Source organism: Thunnus maccoyii, chromosome 9 (genome assembly GCF_910596095.1).
Source record: "Thunnus maccoyii chromosome 9, fThuMac1.1, whole genome shotgun sequence".
NCBI classification, from domain to species: domain Eukaryota; kingdom Metazoa; phylum Chordata; class Actinopteri; order Scombriformes; family Scombridae; genus Thunnus; species Thunnus maccoyii.
In genome coordinates, this window is record NC_056541.1 from 8,108,892 (window position 1) to 8,132,417 (window position 23,526).

A 23,526-nucleotide genomic window follows, 5' to 3' on the forward strand; every position below is an offset into this window, starting at 1 on the left:
AAACGTAAAGCAATTTAATTTAGGCCAGCAGGTTTTAAACATCTGTTTGCTTTTTCTGTGCAGCACCATCACAACCCCACAAAGCACCTTCTTTATGTAAAGTAATTTAACATTTTCATGCTTTGTATACAAAATCTAAAAGCTGCAGGTGAAATTATCAACTTCTGACACAGAATGCCTGTACGTCTGTTTATATGCCCTTTATATAAATAAAATGGTTGTTATGTAACTATAGCGCAACTGTTAACATTTATACATAAAAGTATTAGTTGTTACTCAGCTTTATGAGGTTTACATACTGAATAGTCCATGTTCACATATTCATTATATCAGCTAGTACATAATTATTTAACATACACCAGGGTTGCAAAATCTCACGCCTTTGCAGTGAGACACCCGCTTTCAGGTGCTCTTACACACTCTCACACTGCCCAAACGAATCTCACGTCGAAAAAGAGAAAACCACAAAGCCCCCCTCAATATAGCTACAAATGTAATGTTCGCTACACTTTTCTCCACATTTCCGCGCTGACATTGTCGATAAATAGTACAGAGAGAGCAAAAGCTACAGTTCCTGTGGCTTTAGTCAGTGTTAGGTTCACACTCACAAAACCCCTCATGTTCTCAGAAACCAATATCTCAAAACCCGGACAAATAAAAAACCTAAAACCTGCTCCCACCCCAAAACCACCCCCCCCCCCCAAAAAAAATCTGAATCTAACTAAAGCTGGTTGTTAAAAGTTGTGGTGTCTGTATATAAATACAAACATCATATTACATGCTTGTTATTTCATAATTAAATCATATGCACATGTACTAGCTACCAATCAGGTAAACTTGGGCCCAGCAGGAAAGAGGAGAAATATTTAGCAGTGTAAATTTATAGAAAGGTAGATGATCTAAATGTAATTTGATTTTTAAAAAAAAACAAAAAAAAAACCCTTGTACAAGAAATGAAGTGGATGCAAAAAATTAGTGAGGCAGCACACATTCCACCACACGCTGCGTGTAAGGTTCAATTGTCGTGGGGGAACAGCTCTCATCAAATATTAACATTATGTTTGATATTCTCCCTGTAATTTACCTTTGTGTACCTCTTTCACGCTGTCTCTACTATAAGATCGAATTTGAAGTAACATGTGTGAGGTCTCGAGCGTGCAGCATCGTGCAGCTCTGTGTTCCTTTTTTAATATGTTGCAAGAACGACGAGGCGAGCAGCTGAATGTTACTCTCTACCTGCCTCGGAACAGCCCGAAGGCATCGGTGACCTTACTGTGTCTTTCCGCCCATGTTCTCAATTAAATAAGTGTTCATTTTTACACCGTAAAAGACAGCATGTATCACAGGCTCCGACAAAGAGCAAGTCATCAGAAACCTGAGGCAGGGGCGATCTTTTGAAGGTAGAATCCTCCGCCTGTGACTGCTCATGGAGAGAACGCCTGTCGTAACATCACCGTCGGTTTTCCAGCATCGTGTCGAGGCGAGCGGTTGCGCGGGGCGGTGCAGGGCTGTGGTATTTTTGGAGGAGCTCCAGAGGCCCCGAGGCGTTAGCAGCATCCCGCCAGATGAGACTAGTAGAGACATCAGCTCCATAGTGTTACTTTAGTACACATTCACAAGGCCACACAATATATACTGTATATACTGGCATAGCATAAAAGCGCACTCGTGGACCCAGGCTAAATCACAGAGGACGGTAAATGTAGATATTCAGGTTAGGTGGAGCTAGGTGGTGGATAGGCGCTAGGTTGTTGCACTCACTGACCCGAGATTAACCCTGAATTTGTTTATTGACTATAAAAACCCTTACCACCATCATAGGCTACTTTATTTTGACAACCCATAGCAGCAACCCAAACACACAGCGTTATATGTACTGTGTTATCATGTGCATATTTTTAGATCAGTCAGTAGCACAGTGTTCCACAGCTCCAGTGGCCTATATTTTTATTGCTCCACATATTTACATAATCTGTGTACAGGGCTAGATTACATAGGATTGCTGTGGTTTAATTTATTGATATGATAAACACAGCAAAACAGATAAAGAGATTACTCATCACGTTAATCATTCATCTACAGTAAGTACAGTAGTTGCGGCTGAGGGCAGCTTATTATTAGATCATGACTGCTGTTTGTGATTTATGACTGAAAAAGAGGAATTATTGATCTCTATCCCGCTGTCCTCTTCATCCAGGTCTGACCCTTTCCGGAGCTTTGTTGACTACTGCCTACTGAAAATTCCTCAGGACAGACCCTCGTCAGGGGAGCTGCTACGAGTGAGTGGTCTTCGTCTGTAAAAATCCCTCCAGCTGTGACCTCACTTCCTGTCTCAGGCAGTCCCTAAGCCATGTGGATGAGTCACTCCCACCCACCCACGGCTCCCTAATATGCAAGCATATTCGCAGTGTCTTCTTGAAGCACAGGAATCAGGCTCCCCGCTGAGAAATGCTTATTCTTTCTCTTTTTTTTTTTCCCTTTGTTGTAACTGTGCTTCCTGTGCTGCGCCTCGTACCCATGGTTCTTAAGGGCTCCATAAAGCCTATGTAGTGTGTGTGTATGTGTGTGTGTGGGGTGATTTGATTAGAGTCCAACTGATAAGGGTTTTTAAATGCTGATGCTGCTCATTATATATGCAGTTATTCAGTGTCTCTACATTTAGGTTTTTTGCATGCCAGAAAAATGTGCAAAATTGGAAGCGTTCAGGAATTTCCTCATAATGTTATTCTTGAAAGGTTAGAAAAAGATCTTCCTTTTTTTTTTTTTAAACAACATTTAGATCATTTTTGACCAAAAAGAAAATTATTATCCACTTACTTGGCTTTTCCAAAGCTTTGGAAAGAAACAAGTGGGACTGTTATTCCCAAAGTCAATTATGAACCATCTCACCTTCTCAGCTCTCTAAACTCAACATTGTGTCGTCACATGTCACCTTCCCTCCTTCACTACCCGTCACCCTCCGCAGTCATCTTTCTATTAACATGCAAGATGATCCCATAAAACAAAAATTTAAAAAGCCAAGTCAGCCTTAACTAAACTGTTGTTAATTCATGTACGGTCGTTGTGTTTCCCAGTAATTGAGGAGTTGATCTTTTTGTTTGTGTGACCAACAGGTAATCCTATTGGTCACTAAGAGTTTTATGTTCTTGGTGATCACGCTCAACGGTGCGGGAGCTCGAGCTTTCACACCTGCCTCACCTTGAATCGAAGGGAAGGTGTGAGGTTAGATAGCGTTTAAATAAGAGGCTGTGGATTGTCATCTAGGATAGGATCGACGTTTAGACTGGAATTCTCTCTTCCCATCACCCCTGACCCAAATCCTGGCCGAAAAAACCATTAAAGAGGGATAAGTACCAAACAGATTTTGGATCAGTGTCGAAGGGGCTGCTTTATAGTGAAGGGTTGGGGGGGTGGTGGGGGGGTGGGGGGTGTTAGCTTATGATTAATACCGCACTTTCTCTTCTCAGACAGACACACAAAACCCCTCTTCCTTTCAGTGCGCACACACACGCACACACACACCCCTGCAAGCTCTTTAAAAGGGGAATCAGGTCACTAATCTGAGGGCACACACTCTCCCTGTGTACCTCATTCATAATTATAGTCATGATATTAATAATGAAATAATAACCACCCAGTGACCTCCTCCCATAAATATTCACCATTTTAAAAGAAGAAAAAAAAAAACTCGCTCGAAAAAGTTAAAAATAGCACTGGGTGTTCTTTGGCACGGGTGAATTTTCCTAATCCCATAAAATGACTAGCAAACTGCAGATATTCCCAATGCAACTGCAATGGAGTTTAAGTGTAAATAGTCAGTTACCTAAACTATGCATATATGACTATAATATTTTGTTTTCAGCATTATATAGAGCTAGTAGAGAAGTCAGAGATGTCAATGTCTCCCACGGCAACATCTTTAATGCAACCCAAGCACTACAAAACATATTGACAAGCAATTAACAAGGGCTGCAACTAGAGATTATTATCATTATGTGTCTTTTATTATTAATCAATTAGTTTAGTCTACAAAATGTCAGAAAATACTGAGGAAAAAAGTCCATCACAGCTTCCCAGAAGTCCCAGAAGTCCTCTTCAAATTGCTGGTTTTGTCTGACCAACAGTCCTTCATCCAAAAATGTACAATTTACATGGATATAAGACAGAAAAGCAGCAACATTCGAGAAGCTGGAACCAGTGGATGTTTGCCACTTTTCCTTGAGAAATGACTTCAATAATTATACATAGGCTCGTTCTCTGGGGATTGTCAAGTTATTCTGGGAAACGTAGGACATCACTACCACTACTGTAATTGCAGTAGATGTAGACGAGATGGACTAAAAAAAAAAACGGGTACACTTAAAAGTCAATAATATTTCACTGAACACATTAAACATCACAGATTGATGATATCTAACAGAGTATGTCTCTGAGGGTGGATCAGTACTGTTCCTAGCGATGCCGTAGACGCAGGGAAGGGACTGAAGATCCTCTGGAAACGCTGTCACTTCTTCTTAACGCTGACCTTATAACAAGGAGAAATCCTGACGATAACTTCTCGCTGGTCGATAGGACGAGGGTGGCCAACCGCCCACACTGTGGTGTAAGTCCGTCAGAAAACGGGACAAATCGCTCTCATCTCTATTTTCAGAGTGTGATGTCATTCCCCTGTGTCCTGACTAACCCATTACACCAGCATCTGTCACATGGAGAGGAAAGTGTGCAGAGAGAAAGGGAGCCCGAAATAGACCTAAAAAATATACATTTTTCATTTCTTACACAGTATAAATATATATATTTTAGTTCAGTACTCTGAGGTTGCATACATTTCAGCCATTTAAGCACACAATATTTTATGAATGAGAGTGACTGAAGAGGAGGTGTGAATATGTGTGTGTGTGGAGGAGCTGGGGAGAGAAGACCTTGTATTTTTGTTCTATTTTTATTTTCATCTAAATGTCAGTGAAGTAAATAAAAAAACATGCTTCAATCCCCATTCTCACCCCCAACCCACCAGCCTCACACACCCACTCTAACCTGCCAGTTATGTGACACAAAATAAATAATTACATAAATGTATAACACCTCTACCTCCACCACATTACACCTTGACAAACAGGAAGTTCTGTTTCTTACAGTAAGACTGATCATTGCTCTAAATGGTGATCTAAAATCTCACCAAACAATGTTTGTGTGTGTTTTTTCACACAAAACAGAAAACAGGATTGAAGTTTATTTATAGATGCTGTCCACCCTTTATGTAACAATGATTTATGTTTGTAGGTCCTTTTTAAAAATGATCTAAATCTTCTCTGTCATTATCAGAAATTTCTCAACGTTTGTGTTTCTTGATATATATATTTCACCGGAGCTGTCGGTAGCTCGGTACCAAGGCAGATACGGTTAAGACGTTATTTATTGGAATGAAAAGGATTAGCAGTATTTATAAAAAATCAATTTTATGGACAATCCTACATAGGTCCCATGTGTTCAGTGTACTAGAGGATGAGGGGTGTCGGGACTCCCAGGATGAGCTGAACAACCTACAGGCGCCCTCTAGTGATACTTCTGTGCTCATTGAAATAATACTCTGAATGAAAGAAGTTAACAGCAAAAACACTTTTAAACACAATTCATTATATCTTTAAGAACAGCAATGTACTAACCGTAAGCTCCTGTGATTGGAAGATTTTATTAAAAACACAATGTAAGTTGTATATTTACTGAGAAGTGAATCATTTTATATCATTTAGATTTCAAACATCAGTCCCATACTTTTCAGTTTTTTGGACTTACTTTCCCTTATCCCTTTCCCTACTAATTTATATTATTTATTATTAATATTTTATGTGTAAAATTTGGATTTCAATCGCAACAGCTTGTATGTAACGATCTTCTTTTGGTGAAAACTTGGAAAAACATAAACACAATCGTACTAGAACATCCAGAGTTCATTTCCAAATAGCTATTCAGCTATTTTGAAAAAAAAGTAATTAACATGATCTGATATTAAATTTCTACCCTCCTTCCATCCCTCTTTAAATTGCTTTTGAAATAACCTCTGACCTCTGTCCCTCTTTCTCTGTCCAGCATGATTTTGTGCGTCGGGAACGATCGCCGCGCATTCTCATCGACCTCATCCAGAGGACCAAGGATGCGGTGCGTGAGCTGGACAACCTGCAGTACCGCAAGATGAAGAAGATCCTCTACCAGGAGAAACACAACGGACCCATGGGAGAGAGCCAGGAGGAGGAGGAGGTGGGAGGAAGAGGGAGAGGGAGGGAGGGAATGGTTAAGGAAAAAGATAAGGGGAAGTTCCCTGGATAGATAATAATGCACAGGTCAGAATGATGAGGTTTATCATGTCAGATGGCAGGTGGAAAACAAATAGTTAAAAGCATGAAACTAGTTGAGCTCCGTTTAATCTCTGGTCACAGTTTTCAAACCTTCACCTCAAAGAGAAATCTGTAGTCATTTCTTAGTTTTGTTTATGGATTTCGTGTATCGCCACTTTAATATAGCAGCCAAGTGAACAACGCTGACACATTACAAAAGAGAGCATAATCACATGCGACAGCTGCAGAAACTATAATAGAGCCAGCTGAGACAATAGCTGATAAAAATAGGAACAAACAATAACCAGGTAGTCAGCTAAAAGGCACTCAAGCACAGGCTGCGTACTAGGGCGTATCAATGACTTTTTGCAATTTAGCAGTTGTGTTGCACATGCAGTGAGGGAGTTTTTTCACTTCTGAGTCAACATGCAGGACACTTATCTGCTACCCGGGAGATGAGCTGAGACTCACAGCACGGGGGGGGGAGGGGTGAGGACCAGCTAGGTAGTTTTAAGTGATGTTCTAGAAACCTCAAGAAGGCACTTCAAAGAGGAAGGAAGGAGATACAGAACCTTTAAGTTTGAAGTGCCTCCACCCCTCAAACCGACCCCTGGTTTTTCAATTCTAATAAGTTTTGAAAGAAAGAGTCGGTGGCTGCTCTAGCACTTTGACATCACAACACACAGGAGCCTTCCTCCTGCGGCCGCAGTAGCCTGACATTGAGATGAAACGTCCCTTAGTTGACCTGGCTTAAGGCAGCAAGAACAGGCATAGACAGCCAGCAGCCACAGTGACATCCTACACCACGTGACGCAATTCAGAGCGCCAGACCTCGCTGCAACAAGACACCGCTGAAGCCTTTACTGAGAAAACCTGCAGTCCCAAATCTAGTTTTCTGGTATCAGTGGAAGATATACTGCATGAGGAAAGACTGATTATAGCATCGTAATACAATCTGTTACCGCAGACGTAACAGAATTATAGGTTAAAGTACATCCAAAAGCTGCGCTGTTCGGTTCCTTTCATCTATCACGTACACACGCTTAAATGGACTTTTAATCAGAAGCCTCTTAGACAGACAGATGTGCTTTAACATTAAGCAGGTGAATGATACAAACGCACATAACACATCTGAACAATTAGAGGTTAATAGGCAATTTAGCGTGACCTTGACTGTAATGCAATCTAGAGGTCATTCATTATTTTCCCTGTGTTGAGGTGACTGCGTTTAATGATACAATTTGGAGAGGTTGGTGGTATACTGGGGTGAAGGACGTGATAATCTACGTGTGAATATGCACATCTGTGTATGATCGCACGGCTCTTGAGGGTTGATTCGTGTGTTTTGTGGACGCTCGATCGCAGGACAGCGAGGCAGCCAGCTGTAAGATGAACAGCCTGGGCAGCAACCACTCCATCCCCAGCACCTCGGTCAGCACGGGCAGCCAGAGCAGCAGCGTGAACAGCATGCAGGAGGTGCTGGACGACAGCTGCTCCGACATGACCATGATGCACCCCCAGGACTACAGCAGCACCCTGGACTCCTCCCCGCACACCAAGAAGGTAAAGGTCAGGGGTGAAGGTGGGAGGAGGTCGAGGTGAACGACGCATTTAAAAAGTCACACCATACTAGACAAAGCTGTTTAAGACTCAGTGGTTCCCCCACAACCCTATCAGATGAGCTCAAGTACCCCTTCATCAACACCACCCTTCATGTCCAAATATTTTAATAACACATAATAATAATAACACATTTACACACACATACGTAGATATATGTATATAGTTTTTTTTTTTTTAAATAAGCAGACCTACTCTACAATATTTCCACATCCCCCGTGGCAACCACAGAAGTACATAAACCCCTGGATTGGGCGTCACTGCTCTGACTTAATTTCACCATAGGATTAGTGTTGTATTATGGGGAGGAAAAAAAGAGGAAAAGTATATAATCCAGATCACCACAAAAGTTGTAATCAGTTGTTTATTCACCTAAGGCCTTAAACCACCTAATTCCATTTTTGTACATTCATGTTTTTGAGACGTCCTGCTGTTACAGAGACAAGCAAACAAATAAATACCAGTCCAGATTACACACAAGAACAACTTTTAACCTTCCCGATAATCGTCCGCTTATTTGATTTGGTCAAGCACTTCTCTCTAAGCAGTAAACACAATCATAACGCCGTGTATGCTGGTTTTCTAAGAATCTAAAAAGATGAAAAGCATAACCAACAAATTCCATCATTCTTGTTGTGTTACTAGTATAACCACTTCCTTTCTTAGGTAATAATAACTGAACACTCTAGAAATGGAAAGGACACATGGCTCATTGCAAACATCCGTGGTTTCTCTCACTGTTTTCAAGAGTATGCGTAATCCCCTCCCTCCCCTCCCCACCCCCCACCCCCCCCTCCTGAAACCATGGAAACCATCGACACAGTCCTCACTGTTTGGCAGATCGCTTCAAGTTCATCACCGACACTGTTCACACTCGGAGAACAAAGGCTGTGTACACATGTCGACAAGCGGCACACACTCCCCGCCGTTTCCCCACGTACAGCTGTGACATCCTGCACACGCACGCACACACACACACACACACGCTGACACGATGCCTGACATTCTCATTGAGTATCTCACATGACTTAAAAATCAGTGAAAAGGGGGGGGGCCGTCACTGCTCTGTCATTCTCTTTCTTCATCTGCTCTTTGTATTTTGACAGCGCCTGATAAAGGATGTCACTTAATGAATAGACAGCCTGTGTGTTGTTTCAAGTTCAGGGGCTGAGCTGAGAACAAATGAAACTGACACATATTGTTTTCAGACGCTGATGAAGTTTCCTCCTCATATGAATCAACCTTTTGGTCTCAAGGCTCTTGAAAATGTTCATGTCTTTAACGGGAGGGGGGGGGATTGAGTGTTGACATTTCGTCATGTTTGCGAGGTTACAGTCGACACTGTTTTTAATAAATTCTTAAGATTCCTTTTTGAAATTTAGATGTCATACAGTAAAAATCAATGGGAAATTTTGTTGTTTAAAAAGTCGCAGAACATCAGTGAAAGTTTAAGCACCGGCTTACACAGTTTTGAGTGAGATAAGGTGTATGAATTGGCCTGTAGCACAGATGTTTCATTTTTACACATCTGTATTATTTCAAGAGAAGACAACTCTGTGACTAAATATTTGACTTGTACTAATTTTGCATTTCTCTATATTTTCTGTTCTGTGTGTTTTTTTTTCCTTCTAGCAGGACCATCAGTACAACTGGGACGACGGGATACACCGGGACCACCGGCCAGAGCTGCGACTGGCCTCCTCCGACAAGAGCAGTCAGGCACAAAACTACAAGAACCAGGGCCGCTTCGCCACCATAAAATCAGCATCATTGGTATGTTTGACAAAACTCTCCCCCCCCCTTTTTTTTTTTTACTTCTTGAGAACATAAAACATGTTTGTTTGTTTTTTTTTCATCTGTGCCGTAAGGGGTTTCAGGATCATTAAACATTCGTGGAACATTCACCTTGAAAGAAATGGAAAAACAACAGAAAGGACATTATCATCATTTTCTTTCTGCTTAAAACCTGTCTGTGAATGTGGAGGTTGAACACTGAGTCTGAAGAAATGTGAGGATGGGATCCATGTTGGAACAAACTAGCATGGCTTTTTAGTCAAAACAGATCTTTCGTCCCTTTGTGGAGTCTCCTTTCCTTTCTCTGTTTCTCTATTTTTACTCTCTTATTTGTTCTCTACAAATCTTTTAGTTATTTTTCCTCCTATCTGTCCATCGTTCGGTCTTTACCTCTTCCTGTCTCTTCATCTCTGCTCTCCAGTTTCGGCCCCATCCTTGCTACAGATCCCCGTTCCTCTTCTGTCTTTCCTCTCATTCACCTCCTTTTGTTTTCTCCTCTTCTACTACTCTTTGCGTTACCACTCCCCGTCCCCTCCGTGCTCCCCTTCATTTCCCCCTCTCCTGCACTCGCAATACATCATTCTCAGATCTGACTCAATATTCTTGAGTTGAGGGGGTTGAAATCCTCTCTGTCCTCTTCTCTCTCACTATGTATCTCTTTCCGTCTCTCCCTCCCTGTCTGTTGTCATGGAAACGAGCTCTAGTAACTAGTAAGTAGTTGTGGTGTCGTGTGTAAGCGCGCACATGTATTTGTGTGTGTGTGTGTGTGTGTGTGTGTGTGTTTACCCATCCATGACCCACTGATTTTAATTGTGAGCTCCTTCTGCTGTCAGGTCTTAAACCAGACATCAGAGAGCATGAGAAAGGAAGATGTGCGTCCTCACACTGTCCTTGACCAGAGCAGGAACCACTGATAAGTCCAGCATGTGCGGGTCTCCTTTTTTTTTTTTTATTTCTTTGGGGATTTTTATGTTAATCTTACGGTTGTCAGTGACTCACGGCTTGCAATCACAGAGACATCGATAGAAGCTGTAAGATTCAGTCCAGCTCCAGGACAAACCATTAAATTTTGCAGGTTGGTTAGAGACACGACAATAAGAAGTAGGCTCACCAATTCCAGAGTGAGACTATTTATATAAAGAGTCTATCCTTAAACATCTATCGCCCTGTACCTTGCATTTCTGGTCAAACATGGATGGCATACTGTCAGTTCTCTTTCAAATATTCACTTCGGTGTCTCACTATGGGAAATCCTCTATCAGCATTATCCTTAGAAGACCCTATACCATAAACAACATTTAAATTCTTCTTCTAGATTTACTCAGAGAGCGTCTGTCTTTCTCCTGACTGCACCGTCACTGGATGTATAGTCAGGCTGTGTTCATCAGTCGTTTAGCCCACTCTTCACCACAGAGCAGGCTTTGAGAGAGCATGATGGCTGACACCACCACTAACTGACCAAGCTGATAGTATTAGCTGTTAAAGGCCACTAAGCCAGGTAGAACAAGCAGTAGCTCCCATATTGGCTAGGTCCATGTAGCTTAACATATCTGCCTGACTCCAATAAAGTTTTTCCAAACTTTCCTTTCTTCCTTTCTAATTTAATGTAAGCAGGCGACACCAGGCTTCTTTAATATGAAAGATAGCAAACGGCTGACTGAGTGCGGTAAGCCCACCTCACGGTTTTTCTTTAATAAAAGGAGGATTTGTTCTTATGTAATGAAGACAGGGAATTGCATCCCGTGTCCAATGCTCACATAAATCTAACTTTAACAAGAGAGAAAGTTATTTTCTCCTCTCCCTGACTCTTCATTTATTTATTTTCCTATTATTGATCCGTTAAAGGATCGCTGTAATGTCACGGAAATGTTGTCAGCACACTACGGAGCTGTCACTTCATCGTAAATCGCTGTGAATTAAGGTCGAACTGAAATATTTCAGACGTAAACAGCAGAGGTGCGACACACTGTGTCAGCACCGCAGCTCCGTGTAAACCGATGCCGCCTGTTTTGAACAGAGGCGACATGGTGTAAACCACAGCATCTCTCCTCTCGTGCGATAGCGCCAGTCCTGCCCGCCAGCGCTGAAAGAAATGACATCATCTTTTTTCTGCCGAGCACAGACGTCCTCAGATTGGCCTCGACTCGCTGAGACTGGAATCAGCAGGTAGACAAAGAGAGAGAGGGAGAGAGATGAATAGGGGGTCCAGATGGTGAGGGGTGATGGATCGCCAGAGAAGAGAAGAGAGATAGAGAGAGAGAGAGGAAGACGGAGAACAGGAAAAGAGAGAACATAAGAAGAAGAGGGGACAAAGACATAAAAACACAGCACAAGTAATAAGTTGCATCCTGGAAAAAAACAGAAGTATCCAAATTCCTCAAGGAGATATATATGTCAAATACGATTTTCTTATATTCCCAAAACAGAAAGGAGGAAATCAGGTTGATGGAACAAGATTTAAAGAGGGAGAGTAAATGGTGAATGAACAGAACGAGCACGTCGGTAGGAGAAGGTAAAAGACATGGTGGAGGACACAGGCGGTAGATATCAGGGGGATAAGAAGGACAGATAGAGAGATGGACAGATAAACAAAGAGAGGTGAGACAAAAGAGCAGCGCAGATTGAAATCTGGACTGACAAAGAAGGACGAGGTGGAGAGAGAGGAGAAAAGGGGGTGATGGGCTCCATCACCCAGAGATGACATGAAGCGTAGACTCCAATTTGATGTAAAGGTGGGAAACCGTTTAGAGAGAGAGAGAGAGAGGAGAAGGGGAACAAGGGGGAAAAACGGAGGAGAAGGACAGATGAAAGATGATGTGGAGAGGGGGAAAAGAAGGAAATGAAGAAAAATTATCCTGAGAGATGTAAGGAAAGGGGGAAAGGACGAGGAGGGGAGGGAGGGAGGGAGGGAGGGAGGGAAATGGCAAGTAGATGAATGGAAAGGTAGAAGGAGAACTAATGTTAGACACAAGGAGCGAGTAAGAGGGGAGGGCAGGGGTTAGTATAGGTCAAATGAAGTAACCGAGTGTGAGAGACGGCGTCGTCGTAAAATATTTCACCTCATCTCCGGCACAACTCGTCTTCAGCTCTCGATCGCAGGTCGTAGCCCGAGAACCTGTAAATCTATCAGCACACAGCTGTTGACATCAAGACACGCCAAACAGTCAGCTGTTTTAGTGACAGTTAAAGCTTGTTACTTACAGCTATAGTCTTGTTGATATATGGCCACACAGCAGAAAAGAATTAAAAGACTAAAACTCACAGGTAAATGGCAGAGATCGGAATTAAACCAGGTGAACCTCTTTTGCATTTTCATTCATTTGAGGACAGAGCTCCCCCCCCCCACCTCTGTGTATCTACAGGAAAACAGGACAATAAACAAGAGCCCAGAGAGGCTTCTTGCTTCCTCTGTTTGACAAAACGACTTCACCATATGTTACTATACGTCTGCAGCAATAGTTGACTCTCCAAGAACAGCCATGACCTATTCTCCTGTCCTTTACCTGACAAAGAGATAATGTGTGCTTGACATGTTTTACCTTCCGTAATCAATAACAGATGACCGTGTTGCAAGTCCTTTTGGTGATAGGATGCTCTTCACTTATCATGGAAAAATAAAGTAAAATATTAGCTGTGTGAAAAAGAGCACTTGTAACAGTTTTGTTTTTGTTTTTTTTTTAAATTTCATCTTCTGACATAAATCATGTTTTTTCAGAACATCTTTCATTTTCCGCTAATTGAATAGCTTCTTTGTGACACTGAACACTGTCAGGAAAAACAACCTTGAACTGCTCTTTTTAAGGGTTTTTACTCAAATTATTGGCAAAATGGAGAAAGGAACTGGCAACACTCATTGCCTTTACACTAAATCTCATGAAGTCCATTATTATTATTTTCTTTGCCTCATGTTGGAAAATAAGACTTGAATCATTTGTGTTAAAAACTGTGATGCTGATTGATCGATTTATTGAGGGAGTTGATATAACATTGACGTTTACATTCATCCATTTGGCAGAAGCTTTTTGTCCAAAGCGACATACAAATGAGGTACAATCCAAGCCACAGTGAATCAAGGAGAAGCTCCACATTCCACCTGACACAAGTGCCACGAGGTTGCAGGTGCATAAAGTAACATACAAGCGCCTAGCAAACAGAGAAATAGAGAGAGAGAGAGAGAGAGAGAGCATTGACACTGGACACCTGGTGAACAAACACTGAGGAAGGCAGAGCATGAAACGTCTGTGCGTGTGTGTGTGTAGGTGGACTAGTGATATTACTTTAATACAAAGAAAAATGCAAAAGAAGAAGAAGAAGAAAACATGTTACCGCTCAAATCAGTCATATCAACCAGCATTTCTGCTTTTAACAAATAAAGTTATTTCTGTACAGCAATAACAATTCTTAGCTAGATCACCTTCAGCTAAAAAAAATAAAGGCAATAATTCAAAAGTAATACGTTCAGCTGCTAAATTCCGTCTGATCTCACTGGAACATTCACCTTTAGCCTGCATGCCACCCCTCCTCCCTCCTGAATATGATCCCCTTTCCAGTCCCTGAGCCCTGTGTGAAAGAGGCCGTCACATGACGTGACTTGGCCCTTTGTGGCAGCATGCAGGGTGGCAGTGAAACAAGTGACTAGGATTGAGAGCCGCTATTACAGTAGGGGTATTGATTCAGCACAGATTAAGAGAGGAGGCGAGCTCAACCTCCACCTATTTCCTTGCCAACCCCCCCCCCCCCCCCCCCCCTCCGTCTTTCTTTCTTTCTTAGATGCTATTATTTAACTTCTCATTATTTCCATTTTTTCTTTTCCCATCTAACTCTCTCCCAGTCACTCTCCATCTGCTGTTTCTCCTTTGCAATCACCCTCCCTCCCCCCTTCATCTCTCTGCCTGCTCCTCTCCAACCCCCCCCCCCCCCTCACCAACTTCTCTCACTCTTACTCAATGAGGTATTCATGTGACCCACCTGCTGTCCGCCGCTTAGCGTTAGCCCAACTAAAGAGTCGCTCTGTGCTCTTGTTGGCCCACGGAGTCGGCCTGCCTCATTCACAGTTCACACGCCTGCCTTTGCCACTGCGTGCCCAGGGCGCGAACCAGGGGAAAGGGAAAGGGAAAGGGGGGGGGGGGGGGCCTCGTCCAGTAAAGGGGGGGTCTCAGGGTGGCATCGGAGCTCAGACAGGGTTCTGTCGGGCATAGGATGCTGCACAAGGTTCCTGGATGCTGTTGCATTTGGCTAAAGTCGCCATCATGTTTGGCCTGAGGAGTTCAGGTGGAAGTTATGAGAAGATGCGGAGCGAGTACTACCTAGACGTGGAGAACCCTTTCTGTCCTCAGGTTGGTGCATCAGCTGTAGGTTTTATTAAGAAAACCTGTTGAGAAAGTCAAGACGTTGCTGCTGAGACACGTCAGCGCTGGTGATGTTGTTGTTTCTTTTAGATAAAATTGAACGATATAGCTGTTTAATATTGTTTTTATTCGGTCTCTTTCTTGCTCCATCTGGCTTAAACACATTTCATATTCTTTGTGGCTGCCTGATCTATGCAGTGACTGTGTGTATGTGCGATGTCCAGATGAAAGAGCTTTTGTTGGGCTTTAGTGGTAACTTCATCTGAAGGGATTTCACAGTATTTCTTTATTACATTGTTTTATTTTCTGATCATCGGTTGAAACATGCTGTTGACTGACTGCAACAGTTTAACAATGATGCTTCACAGCATTGAATTGATTCTGTTTTCAGTTCTTTCTCTTGGAAAAGGTAACCCAGACTAATCAATATAGCATTTTTACTCAGGACAGGTGACACATTAAGTGTTGCTGTTTTGATGTTCCCTGTATTTTAATACCCCTCGATTAGTTGTATATGTGTTGAAAAACTGTTTTTCAGTCTTTGCATCGCTGGCATCCTCTAACTCCTCTTTCTTCACAGGTGACCAAGCAGATCCACGAGCATGAGCAGGAGAGCGAGCTGCGGGAGCAGATGTCAGGCTATAAGCGCATGCGGCGGCAGCACCAGAAGCAGCTGATCGCCCTGGAGAACAAGCTGAAGGCCGAGATGGACGAGCATCGGCTCAAGCTGCAGAAGGAGGTGGAGACGCAGGCCAATAACGCCTACATCGACTTGGAGAAGCTGGCAAAGCGCCACGCGGTGCATAGTGAGAAGGAGGTGGGTTTTGTCGGGGGGTTATAGGACATGAGTGGAAAGGCATGAGTGGATGAATAACTACTGTAACCCCAAAGTCATTTCACAGATGATCATGCAGACCTGCATGTACCGTGCAACAGTTGGCTGGGGTCTGCTTTGGAAAAACAGGGGAAAACATGATGTTGAAGTTAAAATGATTCTATAGTTTCTGGAGTAAAGTTTGTTGAAAAGTTGAATCCTGTTAAAAAAAAAATGTCTCAGTCTTACATCAAATGCTAACCAAAGTTTTTCTTGAACTTTACACACTGCTGCCACCCAATGATACATAAGATGAAACACAAGGGCAGAAGTAGGTCACAGAATTTCAACACTGTGGAAAAACAAGCTTCATATCTCTGTGATTAGCAGGCGGCGTGCCGCAGCGGCCGAGGAGATAGTATATCTGTTCATATAGACCACCCTGTACGCATAAACAGCAACATAAACACAATGTCACGTGTGAATGATGTGTCACTCAACTAAAGCAACATGTTACTAGATGTTTGCTCAGCGTTACAGTGCGTATTTCATTTCATATCTTTAAATGTCTACAAAATGACAGCAGCTGTTAACAGCCTATGACATCTAAAAAGTCAAATATGTTTAACTGTAATATAACATATCAGAAGTTTAGAGCTGCACCTTAATAATTTTAATTATGAATCAATCTGCAGATCATTTTCTTGATTAATAGATTCATCAATAAAATGTTGAATGTCTTGTCTATTAGATATATAGAGTTATAAATGATACAAAACTGAGAATATTTGACATTTTGGCTTGAAAGATGAGTGAAACAATAAATGATTAACAAGATAAATCTGATCCTGTACCAGAATTTTAACTTGTAGTTATTGTATTTGTAGCCTGTATTCAGCTAAGGCCTCTATACTAAGCTAAAAGCCCCCTCGCCCTGTTTTCCTTCTGTTTCATGCGTCCCCCCCCCCCCCAGATGAAGACGGCGTTGACGGATGAGAAGAAGTTCCAGCAGCAGATCGTGGCCCAGCAGAAGAAGGAGCTGACCACCTTTCTGGATAATCAAAAGAAGCAGTACAAGCTCTGCAAGGAGAAGATTAAGGAGGTGTGCTGCGTTTCGTTGGTTTCCTTTTTCCTCCTCTGGCGAGCTCCTTTTTGTACGCCTCTCTCTCTCGTGTGTGTGTGTGTGTGACACATGGTCCTGTACGCTGTTTACTGTTGAATCAGCCCTCCTCCACACAAAATAAGCACGTTCAGTACCTCCGAAGTGGTCTTTTGGAAGTTGTGTTGACTCACTCAGCCTACTCACTATGTACCTACACATTAATATACATCCACACATACAAAGGAAAACAATACAAATCCATACAAGGAGTGCGCATTCGTGTGCCTCCACAACCTTGAAACCGAACAGTGTCCAGAGAATACTCCTGTGGGCTGGGACTCTGATACATTGTGTTTTCAGTTACAAGATAAGTGACCAAAATTAGGTCAGTGCAGTTAAAAGAAAGCATCACTGGCAGGGAGAGATATTTCCCTCCAACTGAGAGCTATAACGGAATTAGACACCACAGAGAGTGGGGATCAGGCTCATGTTAAGTGCATTAGCTGGAGTTGTAGATTACCTTTAAAGCCCATGAAAGAGAAAGAGAACTCATACTGAGGAGGGATAGATTTGGCTAAAATTATCTTTTTCTTTCAACCTTCCTCTGGCTATGAAAGTCATCTGTAGTTCAAGACAGGAGGTCAGTTGGAGTTTTCCACACGCTGTCACTACAAACACTTTGTGTACACTGTATTTTTTTTCCTTTCAAATTCAAAACATTTCTATATAATACGTAGTTTGAAAGGTTTCTGCTTGTTTAGACTATAATTGTTTAATACATATCCAATAGTTTTCATAAATTTATCACTTAAATTCAACTGTAACAGATGAGTTTTGCTCCCAAAATGTCAAGTAAACAACCAAAAGCTCCTGTCAACAATCCTCTCCCCCGCTTTAAACTTTCACCTCCCTTCTCAGGAGATGAACGAGGACCACAGCACACCCAAGAAGGAGAAGCAGGAGCGGCTGTCTAAGCACAAGGAGAACATGCAGCATTCCCAGGCCGAGGAGGAGGCCCATCTCCTGGCCCAGCAGAGGGTTTTCTACGACAGGAACTGCCGCGCGTTCAAGCGCAAAGTCATGGTGAAGAGGCACGAGCTGGAGCAGGAGCAGATCCGAGAGGTGTGGAGGAGCTATATACTTAAATACATCATGTGCAATCAAATAAATCATAAAAAATATACTAATAGAAGTGTTACATGTATACCTTTAGCTGGTAGATTAATTCAATGAAAGGTTTTCTTCTATATAAGACCAAACTATTTAGAATTTGTAATGAACTTTGACCTCTTTTTAGGAGTTATTGTTTTGCAACATTGGTGTAAACAGGCCCAATGCGATCATGAGACCAAAATATGTTTCTCAGCAAACAGGACTGTGTCCTAAAAAATCACACCCATTGTTCTTTAGAGATTATCACAGAGTAAAGCAAGGCAACAATGTCATAATCTCAAAAGCTGTTGTGTAAATCTGGCGAAAGTCTTACAAGGTCCAAAAACTTTCTGTGGGAAAACACACAAAACTCTGAGTCACGTTTTAGCTTATACTGGTAATGTTTTGCTTAATAGAAAAAAATCAGAGTTTAAATTGTTAATAACACAACAGCAAAATTAATCTCTATATAAATGTCACATTGAAAATATTGAATAAGCTGCAGAAACAATGTCAGTTAACAGCACCTACTGTAAGTCATTCATGCATCCTTCTCTTTCCTTCTTCCATCTCCTTTTCATTCTAATTAGGAGCTGAACAAGAAGAAGACCCAGAAAGAGATGGAGCACGCCATGCTGATCCGCCACGACGAGTCCACCCAGGAACTGGAGCAACGGCAGCTGAGGACCCTGCAGAAGCTGCGGATGGACCTGATCCGCCTGCAGCACCAGACGGAGCTGGAGAACCAGATCGAGTACAACAACCGACGCGAGCGCGAACTCCACCGCAAGCATGTGCTGGAACTCCGGCAGCAGCCCAAAAACCTCAAAGTGAGTCGACATGGAGATGGTAAAGTTTTTAAATCCAGGGTTTCATAGGTGCAGTGGTTATTGTGCTTGAAATGCAGAGCTGACGGTAAAAATAAAAAAAACCTTTTTTGAAATGTTTCTGTCGCAGAATTCATTCTCCAAATTTTTCTTTTGTCGCTGAAAAGACAGATTGTATCCGCCTCTAAGATGGCGCAAGCCATGAGCAACATCTTTTATGTTTTAGGTAGTTTTTGATAAAACAGTGATGCAACATGGATGTAACAAATTAATTGGGAGGAAAAAAATGGTAAAAGAACATACAAAATGTGTCATCTCTATCTCTGAATGTCATCCTGTTTTTAATTTGCTTTTGAGGATAAAAAGACTAGAACCATGATTTTGCCTTTGGCTATTTTAAACCTTTAACCTTTACCAGCAGAATCCTTAAGGCATGACTTTACATGAACTCAAGACAGAGAGTAGAACAAGAAATCTGAAATCTGATTGAATACTCTTTAACCTCCTCTCCTTGCTGCCGCTCTGTCCGTCTCCGTCCACCCTTCCACCAGGCCTTGGAGCTGCAGATCAAGAAGCAGTTCCAGGATACATGTAAGGTGCAGACCAAGCAGTACAAAGCCCTGCGCCACCACCAGATGGAAGTTACGCCCAAGGCCGAGCACAAGACGGTGCTCAAGGCCCTGAAGGACGAGCAGACACGCAAGCTGGCCATCCTGGCCGAGCAATACGAGCAGAGCATCAATGAGATGATGGCCTCGCAGGCGGTGAGCGCAGAGACATTAACTTATGTCATAGTCGATGATAAATATCTTTCTACTTTTATCACTTTTTCAGGGAAATATATGATTGTTCTTATGAAAGCTAGAAGGCATCATTGAAGACGTTTCATATAGTCTCCACCTGTTGCTCATGCTTTTCAATTTTTCTCCTCCTTAACTGTCCTCATCTCATATCTTGTCTTATTTCTGTCTTTCCCTCCTGTTCTTTTTTTATCTCACCCTCATTTACATCCCTCTTACTCCTCCCTTCCCTTCCTACTGTCTTTCCATGTCCTGTCCGTCCCTGTTGCCCTTCCATCCTCTTCCATCCCTTCGTCGCCTCCTCCCCTCCCCTTCTTCTGTCCTCTCTGTCTCTATTCCCTCTTTCTCCTCTCTCCCTCCTTGTGTGTGTCTTATCCATGTTCCTCCGCCCACCCCCACCCCACCTCCCTCTCCAACCTCCCCATCTCTCTCTTTCTATCTCTTTGTACATCCCTCTCCCCTATTGCGGTCCGTGGTCGGCTGTGTCAGCTGCGTCTGGACGAGGCCCAGGAAGCCGAGTGCCAGGCCCTGAGGCAGCAGCTGCAGCAGGAGATGGAGCTGCTCAACGCCTACCAGAGCAAGATCAAGATGCAGACCGAGGCGCAACACGAGCGCGAGCAGCAGAAGCTGGAGCAGAAGGTGTCCCTGCGCCGGGCTCACCTGGAACAAAAGGTGTGGTGAAGGAAAACGCTCACGTCATTTTAAAGTAGACATACGTATGTTAAGATAAGGAAGCATTGCTTACAGTACTCACCCCCAAAATTTAAGGCACTCTTCATTTTTATCAGTGAAAGAACTGTTGCAATATTTAATGTACTAGACGTTTCTGTTCTCTCTCTAGTTAGCTAAATTATCAACCTTAATGTTTAAATATTTTTGAGTCAGTCAGAGGCCACCGTAATTTAAAGGCATGAGAGCAGTTGGAGATGTGGTCCTTGCAGACGTGAAGAAGGAGATCAGGTTTTTTCGGTATTGCTGCAGTTCCTCCAAAAGTCTAATAAAGGTCAGTAGGCTTCAAACAAAGTGCTCGTCAGATTGTCGAACAGCATCTGAATCCTCCACACAGTTCCAGTGTCAGAATCGGTTCGACAATTGTTTTAATTTTCCTTAAGCAAATATCCAACAATCAAGTCCCACCGTGATCGTCCAGCTGTGCAGAGAACAAGAAGTATGTAGCGTTTGAACTTCTCGCTCAAACTCAGACAACTTTTTGTGCGTACAACCAACCGTCTTACCCCTCGCTATGACGGCCTTCAAGAGTGGAATGGAATATAACATTCATAATTATGTTTTCATTCGTGTATAATCACCTGAAACTAAGAATCAGTGTGTTTTCGTTACCTTAAAATGAGCCCTTTATATCTACATAGGGAGCGGGTCCTCTTCCACGGAGCCCACCATGTAGCCCAGAACGGACAAACCATATATTCATACATTACTTAAAGTTCCTTAAAGACTATAAAAAGAAAACTGGAAAGCTGTCACTTTCTTTAAAACATTAAATCTCAAACAGTGACGTCATCTGGCGAAAGTAGGCAGAAACAAAAACTTCAACCATCCTTCCATCACAACATCTTTAAGAAATCCAGCAGTCTTCCTCTGTTTAACTCATCATCAAGGTCTGATTATTATAGAAACATAAGGTACTTTGTAATTATTTACTACAAAATGAAAGCAGTAATAAATTAAGAGCTATATTGGAGGGACTCTAGGTACATCTGAAGGAGGACGTGTGCAAAAGTAATTTGCCTAATAAAAAAATAAAAAAACGGACGATAAAGATTGAGCTATACTGTTATAATTGTGTCTTTTTTATAAATAGAAGATGACAAAAATGTCGTAGTAAGAGAACAAAACTATCATCTACAGATTTCACTACCATTAGGAGTGTGTGGGAGAGACATGGTTGTCTGCTCCCTGCAGGAAGGCATGCCACTGTCATCACCACCTGTGGTGAGGGAAATCTGTGTGTGTGTGTGTGTGTGTGTGTGTGTGTGTGTGTGTGTGTGTGTGTGTGTGAACTCATAAATGTCTGTCTGGGTCGGCTTTCATGCCCACACTGCCTGCTGAGGTGGATGCAAATGTGTATCCGGACCTGTTTGCTTTAAGTATCGAGGGGCGTGCAAAAACCAGCGCCGGTCTGTTTGTATCTCAACTTATTACCAGACATTCATGTTGGTTCACTCTGCAGCAAGCCGGCAAATAGTTTTCTGACTTCATTTTATCATTTTATTACATAAATCTGACAGCGTCGTCAATCTGTGTCCCCTAACTCTGGCTGCAAGACACCCGTGATACACATCTTTCAAGCAACCTACCATGTATACCGATGACATGTGATAAGATTAGAATGGCCCGAGTACGCCTCCTTCCAAAGTGACCGACGTCATCGCTACAGTCTAGTAGACAGCACTCCGACAACAAAGGAAGAGACATTTGAAATGCCGCCCTGATCCAGTCCTGCTGGGTCCAGCGGTGTCTGCGGGAGCCGCGGTGGTCTGTCGCCATCTCCTGGCCGCGTGCGGTACCTGCGCTCACAGGATCGGGATGATGTCATGGTTTTCAGAAGCACTATTGTCCTCCGGTTCGGTTCATGGTCAGAGTCTGGAGTTTTCTGTGCATGCTCAGTAGTTGGCCAGATTGCCGTACTGCGCCATGCGGTGCTTTGTCTGGACTTGTGGACGTGTCTGCTGCGTTTATGTGGTTGTTCGGTCGACAAAACTCCTGCCAGGACAGAATCTGTTCGTAGAACTTAACACACTCGCACCTTCATGAGACAAACAACGCACATCAAAGTCTGCATCCAGTTACACGTCATAGGATGCAACACAGGTTATTTAGTGAGGATATAAAACAAACCATCAGCATGCTCTGCAGTAAATCCAGCATTTGTAAAGGTTGTAGTGTGACTGTGTCAGAGCTGTTGGTTCAGTTCTTTTGTACGTTTTAGGCTGCAGTTTGCACTGTGGTGTATTGAACTGCATTATACTGCAAGGTGCTTCCACCTGTGGCAAATACCAACAACAGAAATTAAATATTAGGCAAAAAGAAAGAAGAAAACTGTTTTTAAAGAAGGAAAGGCCCCACACACCTATGATACACCACCACAGGTGTTTGTACTTTACACCTCCTCTCAGGACTGTGTAGGTATATAATAGTACATCTTGTTAATAGATGTATTTGGTCCAAGCCTGCATATATATACTGTGTAAAGGTACTCAAGGGACGCAAGGGAACAAAGAATTGACCATTCATATATAAAAAACCAACACCTGGAGAGGGGCAAATATTTTAAAGCCCATTCAGGTAAATTTCCATTAACATACCCAAAAGATTTTTCAGATGATTATCTATGGACGATAGAAACAAACTCCAAACAAGAATAAAAGCAGCAGATCATTTGACTCATCAAACACAAGTGTAACTAATAACATTGATGAGTGCCGCATTTCATTTCGATCAGGCTGTTCCAGCGCTCTAACTCACTAACATGTCTTATTGAAACTCTTAGATGGAGCAGAGCCATCATTCATGTTATCAGCAAGGATATTTTAATAGTTGTACAGGTAATGTTGAGACAGTTTCTCCTTTTGTTTTTATTTGGAGAATAAATTTATGTTGTTGCACACAAAAATGAACATTATAACCTTTACAAAGCAGGTGCTGTTTAGTATTTGCATTGCTGTTGTATTGATTACGTGCAGAGTAAAAAACAAGAATGCATTTTGACAAAA

The 23,526-nt window shown here is 42.4% G+C and overlaps 1 protein-coding gene across 4 annotated transcripts in view; it reads left to right on the forward strand.

The window, feature by feature from the left end:
• taok3a (TAO kinase 3a) overlaps positions 1 to 23,526 on the forward strand; it is a 72,165-nt gene that overhangs the window by 46,799 nt on the left and 1,840 nt on the right. For 3 of the 4 annotated variants that reach the window (XM_042420929.1, XM_042420931.1, XM_042420932.1), the window contains exons 11-20: positions 2,198 to 2,279; positions 6,091 to 6,258; positions 7,701 to 7,898; positions 9,588 to 9,728; positions 15,678 to 15,914; positions 16,885 to 17,013; positions 17,932 to 18,135; positions 18,756 to 18,995; positions 19,544 to 19,756; positions 20,282 to 20,464. In XM_042420929.1, coding sequence (XP_042276863.1) covers positions 2,198 to 2,279; positions 6,091 to 6,258; positions 7,701 to 7,898; positions 9,588 to 9,728; positions 15,678 to 15,914; positions 16,885 to 17,013; positions 17,932 to 18,135; positions 18,756 to 18,995; positions 19,544 to 19,756; positions 20,282 to 20,464 — 1,795 coding nt within the window. The remainder of the gene's footprint in view (positions 1 to 2,197; positions 2,280 to 6,090; positions 6,259 to 7,700; positions 7,899 to 9,587; positions 9,729 to 15,677; positions 15,915 to 16,884; positions 17,014 to 17,931; positions 18,136 to 18,755; positions 18,996 to 19,543; positions 19,757 to 20,281; positions 20,465 to 23,526) is intronic. The other variant, XM_042420933.1, reaches the window with a different exon arrangement.